The sequence below is a fragment of the Pollicipes pollicipes genome, unplaced genomic scaffold, assembly GCF_011947565.3.
Source record: "Pollicipes pollicipes isolate AB1234 unplaced genomic scaffold, Ppol_2.1 Scaffold_6686;HRSCAF=7923_pilon_pilon_pilon, whole genome shotgun sequence".
Taxonomy (NCBI): domain Eukaryota; kingdom Metazoa; phylum Arthropoda; class Thecostraca; order Pollicipedomorpha; family Pollicipedidae; genus Pollicipes; species Pollicipes pollicipes.
In genome coordinates this window covers 18549378-18561596 of record NW_023596921.1, presented here as the reverse complement: position 1 = coordinate 18561596, position 12219 = coordinate 18549378, and the positions used below count along the sequence as shown (strand labels likewise).

General features: G+C 55.1%; 1 protein-coding gene across 1 annotated transcript in view; it reads right to left on the bottom strand.

The window, feature by feature from the left end:
- Positions 1–1051: 1051 nt before the first annotated feature.
- The window catches only part of LOC119107996 (putative fatty acyl-CoA reductase CG5065), a 68123-nt gene continuing 56955 nt past the window's right edge, over positions 1052–12219 (bottom strand). The window contains exons 8-12 of the mRNA XM_037231582.1: positions 6886–7138; positions 4090–4329; positions 3223–3373; positions 2821–2924; positions 1052–2587 (exon numbers count right to left, since the gene is read on the bottom strand). Of these exons, the coding sequence (XP_037087477.1) occupies positions 2431–2587; positions 2821–2924; positions 3223–3373; positions 4090–4329; positions 6886–7138 (905 nt within the window). The 3' untranslated portion in view covers positions 1052–2430. The remainder of the gene's footprint in view (positions 2588–2820; positions 2925–3222; positions 3374–4089; positions 4330–6885; positions 7139–12219) is intronic.

Here is a 12219-nt window from a genome sequence, read left to right as displayed (position 1 = left end):
CGTTGATTACACAGCAAAAAGGTTCTACCGTTTATACCGTTTGAGAATAAACAGCGAAGATCACACCTGGCTTGAAGTTTGCGTTAGTCGGCACGTTCTGATGAGAACACATGACATAATAGTGTATGGCAGCTATATTTACGAAATTGCGAAGCGTTTGGCGAAGGCACTCACGCCACTGTAGAGACCAAAAGTCTCCTTGCGTTGCACCGTTATGGGGCACGCCGTCATGTGGTGTATGAGTATGAGCGTTTCCTTGTTTCTAAAACGAAGACCATGACAGAAAATTTCATGAAACGCGTGCGATGCTTTTTCGACAACGTATGTGATCACTAATCAACCCAAAACATATTTGGAAACTAGTCGTTGTCCGCTAGTTTCTGCCGGATGTTTGTAATTGGAGGTCAAGGGAGACTGGTAAAGTTTGTTGCACAACATCGGAGATAACGTAAGTTTAACCTACTTTAGAGGTGAAAGTGGAAGCCCAGCCTCGGAAAAGACTGGCTAATATCCTCAGCTAGTTAAGCACCGTAAAATTTAAACGGTGAGGCTGGATTATAACCATGGTATAAGCTGGATCGCTCGCGAGACTACCACCCAATCTTCATCCAGGCAGCTTGTTGTTAACGGAACGCGCTCAGCCGTCGGCCCGCGAGCCGCAGCGACCACCGCAGCGAGTCCGCTTGACCAACCAGACATACGTAAGAGCTGAAAGCAGACGTTGCGAAATAAGGAGGCTCGGTGCAGGCGCATGCATTGCGCAGGCTCCGATCTCAGCTGATGCCCCTCCCCAGTGAACGAGCGCTGGTCGCGGCTGGGTCATGATGCACGGGGCGCCTTGGCCGACCAGAGAACAGACCGGGGCCTCGGCGGGCCAGTGCATATAGGGTGCGGCCAGCACCGCTGGCTGCACAGTGGCACGTATACCACGCGATCACAAGCCTCTTACGAAATATATGTGATCGGGTAATGCTGCTCGGCATACCAAATGAACTTTTCCCCCATTAGAGGCGTCCTCTGGAGCCAGCGCCGGGCGCACCAAAACCGAGGCGTCGTCGGGTCCTGATTTATTGCAGTAAATCCAACGCGACCGCGGCCGGCGCGCTTGCACGGAAGTATGTACAGCAGAGGAGCGGAGCGGCGGCGGGACGGGCCGGGTCCGACCGGCCGCCTCCCGCGCCGCCGCCTCTGCTGATGAGCACCCTGGGTTCGGACGGAGGTCAACAACAAGCAGGTGAAGCGCGCGGCGCGCCGGCGGCAGGCCGCGAACCCAGCTGACCTGGCCGGCACCGGCATTTATCGCTAAACAGCTGACACATCGCACCGCACCGAGGATAGCGGCATCGCTGCTGGACTCACATGCGCAGCGGACCAGTCGTACGCACGTAACCCGTGACAGTGAGCAAGATTATTGGCAGCGTGAGGACGACTTAAAGTAAACCGCTTAAATCTAGTAACATTGGTCGGCTGCGTTTCGTAGGCATGCGCTCCGTTTCTCAACAAGGATTTCTCTCCACTTTCAACTCTGAGCAGAAAACGAAGCACGCGGCGCATTCCGCGCGGACGACCGCCAGATGCCGCCACAACTCTGGCTCCAGCTTTTCCTGACGGTTTTCGCCGCTCCCAACTCTCAGCACTTCGGCCGCTGATTCCCATGAGCCGTGCCATGCCGTGCCGCACGTGCCATGCACTCCCCTGCGCTCTTCAACAGCACACCTGAAGCACCGCATAGCCCACGCTGTCCTCTTGCGCCGTCCCATACCGGGAAGTAGAAGCCTCTCTCACACGCGAGCACCACCACATGCATTCATCGCAGCCCGGCTCCCGTCATTGGGGCCGGTTTTGATTTCGCACTCTTGAGCTCAGAAGACCGCCCCCGGCGTGAAGCGGGCCTCAGGGAGTCGTCCTCGGCCCCAGCTGGCCTCCCAGTTTGTCGTGGCTGAGGGATGGGACGCAGTGTCTGCCCGCGTGCGAGCCGCGAGGCACGCGGCAAACGGACCACAGTTTCACGTTCCTTCAATTTATGTTCTTGGACTAGTGCGTGCACATACCCCTCCGGTGCAGACATGTGGGCGTGTTTGTGTGTGTCTGCGAACTGTTTGCGTCGATGCGTTCGCGTTTCTGCGATGCTAGGCCGGTGTCGGAGAGAGTGTATGTGCGTTCTGAGAGCGTTGTCTGCGTGTGATGGCGATAATTCGGTGTGTGTGTGAGTGCGCATGTGCGTGCGTGCGTGTCTGTGCGTGCGTGTGTGTGTATGTATTTGTGTGTGTATGCATGTGTGTGTGTGTGCGCGCGCGCGTGTGTGTGCGCGTTTGTGCGTGTGTGTGTGCGCGTGCTCGCCTGTGTAAATGATGTGCCGGCATCGTGTGTGCGAGTGCGTGTGCGTTGCTGTCGGCACCGCGGGGGCTGCTGGCCGAGCGGGGCGTTGAACTAGCTGGTCAGGGGCGCGACGATGGCTGGCAGCAGGCTGCGCAGCATCGCCAGCAGCGACGACCACAGCGCGCGCGCCGTGTCTGAACGGTTCAGGATGGCCCGCCACGTGAGGAGGAAGAACAGCAGCCGGCAGCCCTCCTGCACGTAGTACATCCTGCGCGACAGAGCCAGCAGTCACCGACCGATACGGAGCACGCAGGGTGGCCGGCAGTTAAAAGCATAACGTGCGAACACGAGCCAGCTTCGCTGCGGCCGAAAGCCAACAGGAAGACCCGCCGCCGTGTTCGATGTTCTCACGGGTTACGGTCTCTTGCAAGGCGTGTTCGAACCACATCACAGCGGCGTCTAACAGGACAACCAAAATACACAGCTGCGGTCGGGAGGTACCTGCGCAAGTGACGACGCGAGCGCTCCATGTCGTCGTCCTCCTTCAGTATGAAGCGCCTCACTCCGATGCAGTAGATGGCGAGGTACTTCTTCCAGTCCAGATCCTGGGAGCGAGCGCAGCAAAGGTGGGTCTCCCGGTAGCCGGCACATAAACGGCGCAGTGGACAGAGTGGCCCCAGCTGACGCTCAATCCCAGCTGGACTGAACCGGGGCGGGCAAAAACAGAGGAGCAGGCCGGAACAAACCGGACAGTGGGATGCTGCAAGGCCGGATGTTGCACGAAACATGCGCTCAGCGCCACATGCCACTCACGACCAGGCTCTACATAAGCAACCAGACGGCATGCCGGCACGTTCGCTGCTAGATGGGAGCTGCTACCGGCAAGGCGCGGCGTCCACTAACCTTCAGATCGAAGTGGAACTCCTCCTTGTCATGCTCGGACATCTGGTCGAGCAGGGCCAGCACATTGTTGGACTTGAAGGTCCACTGGTGCGTGGTGAAGTAGGTCAGGCACTCCGCGGCCTTCAGCATGCGCTTGTGGATTCGCACTAGCCTGTGGAGGTCGAGGGCGGCCTCTGAGCCACCTATTGATACTCCGACTCGGCTGCGCAAAACGCATTGTGGCACGTCGTAGCGATTACACGGCTGTATCAAACGACATCAGCTGCTTGCTGATGGTGATGGAAGTGCTATCATTCTCCCTAGTGCACAGGCAGACTGCTATCACGCTTTCCGGTGCACGGGCAGGCTGCTATCACACTGCCCGGTGCACGGGCAGACTGCTGCCATGCTCCCCGGTGCACGGGCAGACTGTAATCATGCCCCCGGTGAACGGACAGACTGCTGTCATACTCTCCGGCGCACGGGCAGACTTCACTGCTGACGCCGAAAGCAAGGAATTGCTGGCGACCTTGGATGCTTCTTTGTTTACTCTTTCCAAAGAATCTAGTGAAAATCTAAGGATCTCGTATGACCGGTATAGCCCTACCGGGAGATCGTTCTTCCACTTGTTTTCAGAAAGCCACAAACCACAGGCACACGGACAGGGTGGAGGCATGAGTTAGCACAACACTGATCCGCGATGCACGGACATCCCGGCTCTAGGGGTGGCGCCAGCAGCTTTTCATCGTCAATGACGCTCTTAAGTTCAAAGTGGCTTTTCTGACATCGACACAAAAACACAAACCGCGAGCGCCGAAATGCACTTTCCCTCTCAACGCGCCCACATCCCGCCTGTGGTATCGCGCATTTCGTCCGAGCAGTACTTACAGCGGCTTCTTGCCCATCATCATGATGACTGCGTCGAGGATGTAGGCCGGGATGAAGTGGCACACGACCACCCAGAACTTGTTGGAGAGGGGCGAGCTGGTGAAACTGCCGCCCGGGTACCAGAGCACGTTGCACATGGGGTTCTGGCGCAGCTCCCGCACGCCCCAGTCGCGCACCTCGCGCCATCGGATCGGCTGAATCGTCCCCGACGCGCAGTTGTAAACGATGGGCTGGCGCGGGCTGCGAACACACGAGCGGCGAGGAGGGGTGAGCGTCCCGGCCGACACGCTGACCGCCCGCGCGGCCCGCCGCGTCCCAGGCGCCGGACGGGGCGAAGCGGGTGGGAGCGGCTGGTGACACGCGCGGTGGCCAAGTGTGGCCGTACATCCAGTAAGCTGCGGGTGGTGATGTCGATCGATGAACGATTGGGCATGACTTCGAAGGACACTGGTACTTGAGTGACGTGGCTCAGGCAGCACGGGGGCGGAGTCGATCTTACTTAGATAGAGGCTGGCTGCTTTTGAAATCTTGGCATTAGAACGATGCAATGGAGACCTCGGTACGGACGTATCATGCGCGTAAGGCTTTTACTAGTTCGGGAACACAAGGGGAGCTGTCATAGCCATTACGTAACAAGGCAAAAGCCAGCAGACCGACTGGTTGGATTCATAATTTTTTAGAACCATTCGCACAGCACGAGAATATAACTTTTCTATTGAGTCAAATCGACTCGAAGCTTGACTGCATACCCCTAAAATAGGGTAAGTTACTTCAAACACGAAGTCAAGTCGGCGGTACCCGAGCAAATAACGCGTGATAAGACATGGAGACAGCCGGGAGTGAACTACACACAAGGCGATTGGCAAGAGCTAACACGTCATCGTCTTTGTATTACACTATGCTATTTTGATAATCCGCACGGCTATTTCAGAGTTCAGCGGGGGTGTTACAGCTACGCGAACAGCAAATGAAATCGACCACCGAACGCTCTTTGGCATCATTCTCATGACTTTGTGTTGTGTTGAAAAGTGGTCAGAAACCCTACATAAACGTGCGACACAAAACCGACTTTCATACTAAAGTGGACGCGCAGCTGTGCTCGGCGAATGCACAGATGCTCCGCAGTAGGTTTGGTGGTGTAAAGAGATTGGTTACGCACGTGTTGTAATAAGTCAGACGTTTCAACGTGTACCATGACGCGCTGAGCTTTGAAGCCCTAATGGCCCGCTGTCTTGCGCGTGAGGGGTTGGCAGCATCCGGTTGTGTAATACAATTTCACCGTTGTTGGTGCAATCCAGTGCGTCGAGGCCTGCCCGCGCACGCACGGGACAAAGCCGGCATTAACCCGCGCTGCCATGCGTGCGCCCGCGGCGCAGCCTGACGGCAGTGGAGAAATATACAAACAAGTAACGTTGATTCCACGTGATTACATTTCGTTCACTTCGCGTGACGCCGTAGAGCTAATGAGAGGCAATGTTTTCATCCACACCAACAGGAGGATGTGCTTCCTCGTTGCCTTGCTGGGACTGTTGACTGACGATGCGTTACGAGCGGGGGCTCTTCTCCACACGGAAGGCTCACCCGCAAGCAGCCACGTGCAGCCAGTGGCATCACGTCATGCAGATTACAGTGCGGTGTCCTGCCCAGGAGATCAGCGCTGGCCGGCAGGAAAGTCACTTCCATATCGGTCCTAAGAGTGGCGGGGACCACAGTCGTCTCCCCTCCCCTTGAGATTAGTCCCACCTGGTGCCGAGGAGGACCGGGGACAACGATGATCACGTTAATCGGAGCCTACACAGTCTCGCAGCTGATGCAGCTACGCGACCGGTAAGTAGTTTAGTGAGGTCTAATGTCTAACAACGCTAAGTCAGGCGCAATGTGTCATATTTGGCAAATAGTTGGGCTGGGTTTGGCCGACTGCGGGCCGGCGAGGCCGGGACCTAGACAGCTCTCATGCTTCTCCATCTGTCCGGTGAGCTATCCAGGTCTGCCTGGCTCAGCTCGGCTTACCTGAGCACGGCTGTCTCGCTCAGCTCGGCTCATCTGAGCACGGCAGCGCGCCAGGCGACCGTTATCATCAGCTGCCTCGTTCGGCTCAGCTCACCTGTGCAAGGCCGTGTGTCAGGCGCCGTGATCATCAGGTCTGCTCGCTCGGCTCAGCTCACCTGTGCACGGCCGTCTCGCTCAGCTCGGCTCACCTGAGCACGGTCGTGTGCCAGGCGGCCGTGATCATCATGCCTGCCTCGCACGGCTCAACTCACCTGAGCAAGGCCGTGTGTCAGGCGGCCGTGATCATCAGGCCTGCCTCGTTCGGCTCAGCTCACCTGTGCAAGGCCGTGTGTCATGCGGCCGTGATCATCAGGTCTGCCTCGCTCGGCTCAGCTCACCTGAGCACGGCCGTCGCTCAGCTCGGCTCACCTGAGCACGGCCGTGTGCCAGGCGGCCGTGATCATCAGGTCTGCCTCGCTCGGCTCAGCTCACCTGTGCAAGGCGTGTGCCAGGCGCCGTCTGCCTCGCTCGGCTCACTCACCTGTGCAAGGCTGTGTGCCAGGCGGCCGTGATCATCAGGTCTGCCTCGTTCGGCTCAGCTCACCTGTGCAAGGCCGTGTGCCAGGCGGCCGTGATCATCAGGTCTGCCTCGCTCGGCTCAGCTCACCTGTGCAAGGCCGTGTGCCAGGCGGCCGTGATCATCAGTCTGCCTGTTCGCTCATCTCACCTGTGCACGCCGTCTTGCTCAACTCAGCCCACCTGAGCACGGCCGTGCTCATCAGGTCTGCCTCGCTCGGCTCAACTCACCTATGCACGGCTGTGTGCCAGGCGGCCGTGATCATCAGGTTGATGGGCACGTCCACAGGGATGACGTCGGCCACCAGGTCCTCGTGGCAGAGCAGCGTGCGCATCAGGCCCTTGCCGGCGCCGGCGATCATGCCGGTCGGCCCGTTGAAGTTGTCCACCCAGCCGGGGATCGGCTCCTTCCAGGCGCAGGTCACTGAGGCAAGGGGTGCGGTCAGGTCGGGCCTTCGGGTCTGGTCAGGGCATGGCAGGTGAGCTGGAGACGCAGTTGCCAGACTCCGGAAGCGGGAGATGTGAAGACCAGCATCATTTGAAGACATGTAAAGGTGATGAACTTGAAGCAATATAGATATACGATTTCAAAAATGCTGCCTGAACTAAGGTTAGAATTTCTGGCATCAGCAACGTGTAAAAGTAGTGGTTAAAGGAAGCTGAAGGCGAAAAAAATGCTGATTGGCTGCGTATTCCTGCTAAACGGTATTTCAGATTGCGTTAAACAATTAGCACAAATACAGGAGCAAATTCAGTGATGTGCATGTACATAAATACATACAAACATATGCATATACATACATGCATATATATATATATATATATATATATATATATATATATATATATATATATATATTGCGTGCCACAACCTCAAATTGCATGCCGATTTGTATATACACACTTCAGAAATCAGACGGACACCAGGTAACGTACTTGTTCCCCGCGACTGGAAAAAAACAACTACGGTAACACTCAGATCTAGCCTAGCATCACCGCTGCTGGCATGTCCGGCTTGTTGAGTCCCCAGCACAGATGGGTGGGATCTTAGTGGTCATATGGGGACCGACACACGATGATCCAACAAGTGGCTTTCACGACTCGTTCGAAAGTTTTGACGGGTTCTCCAGCAAACTCCTTGCCTGTCATCCGCAGCAATCCATGTGACGGACACAGCTTAGCGTCACGGGGATGTTTTTGTGCTGGATTTCTCCGCTGGGTTCCATAAGTGCGGCTTAGTAGCTTACGTGCAGCACACCATTTCTGCTGGCACGCCGTGAGAGATTTCATGCTGGCCAGCTACTGGTCTGGCATGATCCAAGTCATCATGACTAGCAATTGCGTTGCGTGCGACACTCCTCAGAGATCACTGGGAGCACTCCAGCAATGTAGGTAAGACACTGTGGTCAGCATTGCAATGCCACAGCCGACGGCGATGTCTCGATCCCTCGGTGCAAGGCCGCCGACAGCGAGCATTTCCAGTTCGTGAACAGTGGAAAGAGGCACGGTTGGCGACTGCGGTGCTGAGAGAAGCACCTTACGAGTCTGACACGTGGCGTGAAGTTATTGAGCAGACTTTTCACAGATTGGGAACCGCAGGCTTGACATTTATGGCGTATCGTTACTGCGGTTCCGATCCAGCTGCAGATGCTCCATGTGCATGCTGGAGCCTTCAAATGGGTGTGGTTCCGATCGTATCCGATGGCAGAGCATTAAAGAATTAAATCATCTGGGTACCACTCATCCATACTGCTATCATCTGATGCCCTCCAACGGTTGCGAAGGCTGGTGCAACTTACGCTAATTCGTGCCACTGTCAGGAACCACCTAACATACCTATCAAAAGCGGAAAGAATACGCGGTGGAATTGCCACACCTGAGTGGTGTTTCATCGGCTCAGAGGATGAGCTGATGTGACGTAGCGATCTGCATCAGCCTTGACCAACATATCTGCGGAAGCATGATGCAAGGTGCCGGACAAGCTAGCTCACCGCACCAACCCACGGCATTCCTTCCACTTACATAGATGGCACATGAACAAGTCCCTGAAGAGCAGTGTGTTAAGTAACTTAGTTATCCCTACATTATTTTGGTATCATGTTGAACTGCATCATGCATAATGTGGGTTCCGTGGGTAGCACAGCAAAATATAGCCGCAACGTATCTGATAAAAAAATCCGGCTATGCGCCAAAACACCGGCTTTCCAAGCTTAATGGCAACCGTGGAGTGACAGAACATGGTAGCTTTCCCTTAACAGGTGCAGAATTCGCTATTTGCATTCACATGTGTTTGAGGTATAAGCTCAGCAGCTAGTAAGCCATCAGTAGGTTGTAGATGGTACTAGACGTGAAGCACGTGGCCGTCGACACGCCTGGACGGCTCGCGTCAGCACGCGTGGGCACGCGCGGCCATGCGGCCGGCCCCGGACGAATGCTGTCGGACGAGCGCGTGGGACGCGTTCTCCCAGCAGGGCCCCGGCATGCCCCTTCGTCCTGCTCGGCCGGGCGGCACTGCCGCGTCGGGCGCCTCATTAGACTGGCCGCCGCTATCCGGTGAAACCGGCCCCGTCCGCGGCCCCTGTCCCGGCACGGGGGCGCCCCACCGCCCCGCCGCTGCGTGGACGCTTTCACTGGGCGGCGGCGGCGCGCTGCAGACGTCTGGCCGGCCGGCCCGCGTAACAGCGGGACCCGCCACCCGGTAGATAGCAGACCTGCATGCCCGTCTCAACCCATTTTGCATGGAGATAACTGCAACAGGCGTATTCCGGTCTTGGGCCTTGTCTGGCTGTCAGCAACAGCTCCCTTATCGCCATCACACCAACATTCGACGATGGAGCAAACCAAGTTTAACATATCGGGGTAGTTTGTAAAGATAACGACAAATATCAAAGACCAATATTGTTTGCATGTTTCTTATATTTTGTAACATATAGTGCTGCAGCATTACTTAGCCATGACTATAAAATCACGCAAGTAATTGATTCGACAAAGGGCTTATTGTGAAGAGCTAAGGAAACAAAATCGGAGGTATGTACAAGTGCAATAATACACATACAAATACACAATTAATACAATGCACTAATGCAACTAGTACTCCGGCTGACGGCACCACGACATATATACTGCAGTCAGGTGCAGGCAACATATGAAAAACGCGGCCTCATTCACTCCATGAGAATGACATTGCTGCTCCGGTTTTTCCGTGGGCAAGAGCCCTTCCGTTGCTAGCTGCGATGCTTAAGTACTTCGGACCCCACCGTCTGGATGCTGCCATGTCACGTGCTGCTTACCCTGGAACATGCAGTCCGGACCTCTCCGCCTGCCGGTAGGACCCCACTGGCGGGCGGACTAGAGCAAGCCCATGAGAAGGGCGGATGGCTCGTCCTGGCCGAGCAAACTCCATACATGGCAGGCAAGCTGCTTGCGCTTAGCATTGTTACATCGCAACAGACACACATCTAGCCTTCCCAACAACATGTCCGGACGCTGCAAGTCCACCTGCGAATTCCTGAGCGGACGGGCTGTAGTCGGTCAGTTAATCATTGAGTTTTAAGGGCGCGTCAACCGGGACGGGCTTTAGTCGGGTGGCTTGTGGACGGGTTTCTGGCGTGACGTTTTCCCAAACGAAGGGCGTGGTCGTGCCGCAGTAAGCAAAACAACTACTTTCGCCTCGGTCAAATGGCGAAAGCCGCGCCTGCACGGAACGCCAGGCTTGTCAACCGAGATGTTGCAGAGCACACCGGCCTGAAGGTCGTCGTCGGGCGAAGGCATCAATAAAGTCTACGGAGGCACAGCTTTGCGTCACGCTGAGCGGTACGAGTCACCGACAGCAACTAGGGCGAGTTGGAAGCTGGTGCATCGGGGCCAACGCCAGCGGCAGGTCCGCTTGCGTCTTCGGTGTTCGTGTGTGTGCGTGTGCCTGTCAGTCAGGCCGCTTTGTGACACGGCGGCGCGTCTTGCACGGAGATCTGCATGGTGTCGCAGGCGTCGCGGCTGCTGTGGTGCCGGCCTGCGACGGACCCCGTCGGCCGATGCACAGACCATTCAGTGAGATGCCTGTCCGGGGATGTAAAAGCCGTGTGGTTAGCGCTTTAGGCTCCCCCGCTTGGGGCTCGGGTTCGAACCCCGGTCGCGCCATGGCTCCTGAGTAGCCGCGGGCGCTCCATTACAGGGTGCGCGACCACGTGCGTTGCGTTCCTTTAACATGCGCTTTGCTGGGCGTCAATGCGGCGAGGTTTTTCCAACATAACTTCCGAATGACGCAACTACGCCGCGCCAAGCTTTGCATACCTGTACACAATGTGTACCGAAAATTCTGGCATAGAAAATTGGGATGTACCTTGTAAAGTCACTGATCGAAGGTAGGTCAAACTCAGGCCGTGTCTGTCAGCAAGGCAACCTCTGAGGAATCGGTCACTATGATGATGATGACACCCAAGTGTAAGACGAAGCCACACATCTCTGATATAGTTTCCAAGAAAATTAGACAACAGAATTTAGAATGACAATAAACTCAGTTGACCTTATGGCAGGTATGAGGGTCAGACCGAGTAGCCTGCTTTGTGACTGGCAGGCTTGCTTTAAGGGGTAGTTTCTTATGTTGATATCCAATATTCTTATAGCAGGGACCACGCATGTTATCTTTGATGGACTTCTTAAGGGTCAGAGGACGTCACTGACCTAAAATTACCCCGGCCAACAGTTTATTTTTAAAGACATACCGTCTGGTAGCCTTTTACGCTTAGTCAAATGCAAATGTTATAATGATATCGTATGATTTTGGTCACCAAGACCTTTTAGAAGTCAAAAAGGTCATTGACCTAATATGACTATCAGTCACCCTTTGCATTAAATAGGTATCTAAGTTCAAGGCGGTTGCGTGAGAAGGTCCTGCGGCGCTTTGAATGCCAATGCTTGAGTATGGCCTTGCTTGATCTTATTTGACCCGACGTTCATAACTAAGGAGCCTTAAATTTCAACACAAGCGAGTACACATACAGGTCAACACGCGCTATGAATCTGGTGCATCCATCCCCTCAGATTGTTATATCTCAGGCGGTCAAATTCCCCGCTCCCCCACCGGAGCGTTTGATATTCAACCGGAGACCCGGGTGCGAGTTAGTAAAAATAAAAGAAGCTTCGATTGTTCAGTAACTGTGACGAGCGCTGGTGCTGGACTCAGAAAAGCGAGCATGAAGTAATCTTCAGCTTTTGAAAATGACTAGCATGTTTAACTCTTTTGCTTGAAACGCTATATGGATCACCGTAATGGTGGAGGAGTTGCGTGCAGTGTCAAAGGTATGGTGCTGGTTTTTGAGAATCTCAGTGACAATGATTCACGTTCCGTGACATTCTTTTATGACAAGCCTTATTATCAAACAAATTTGGTTGCATGAAAAGGATAAACGAAACGAATCTGATATAGGAACGATGCAGATACCATGCCGTTGTTAACACGCGCCAGGGCGGCCGGCAAGATACCCTTCGCCCGGGTGGGGGTGGGGGGCCAATTCGACCCCACCGAGATCTTGGGAGCTAAGTAAGCGAGAGACACCAAATTTATAA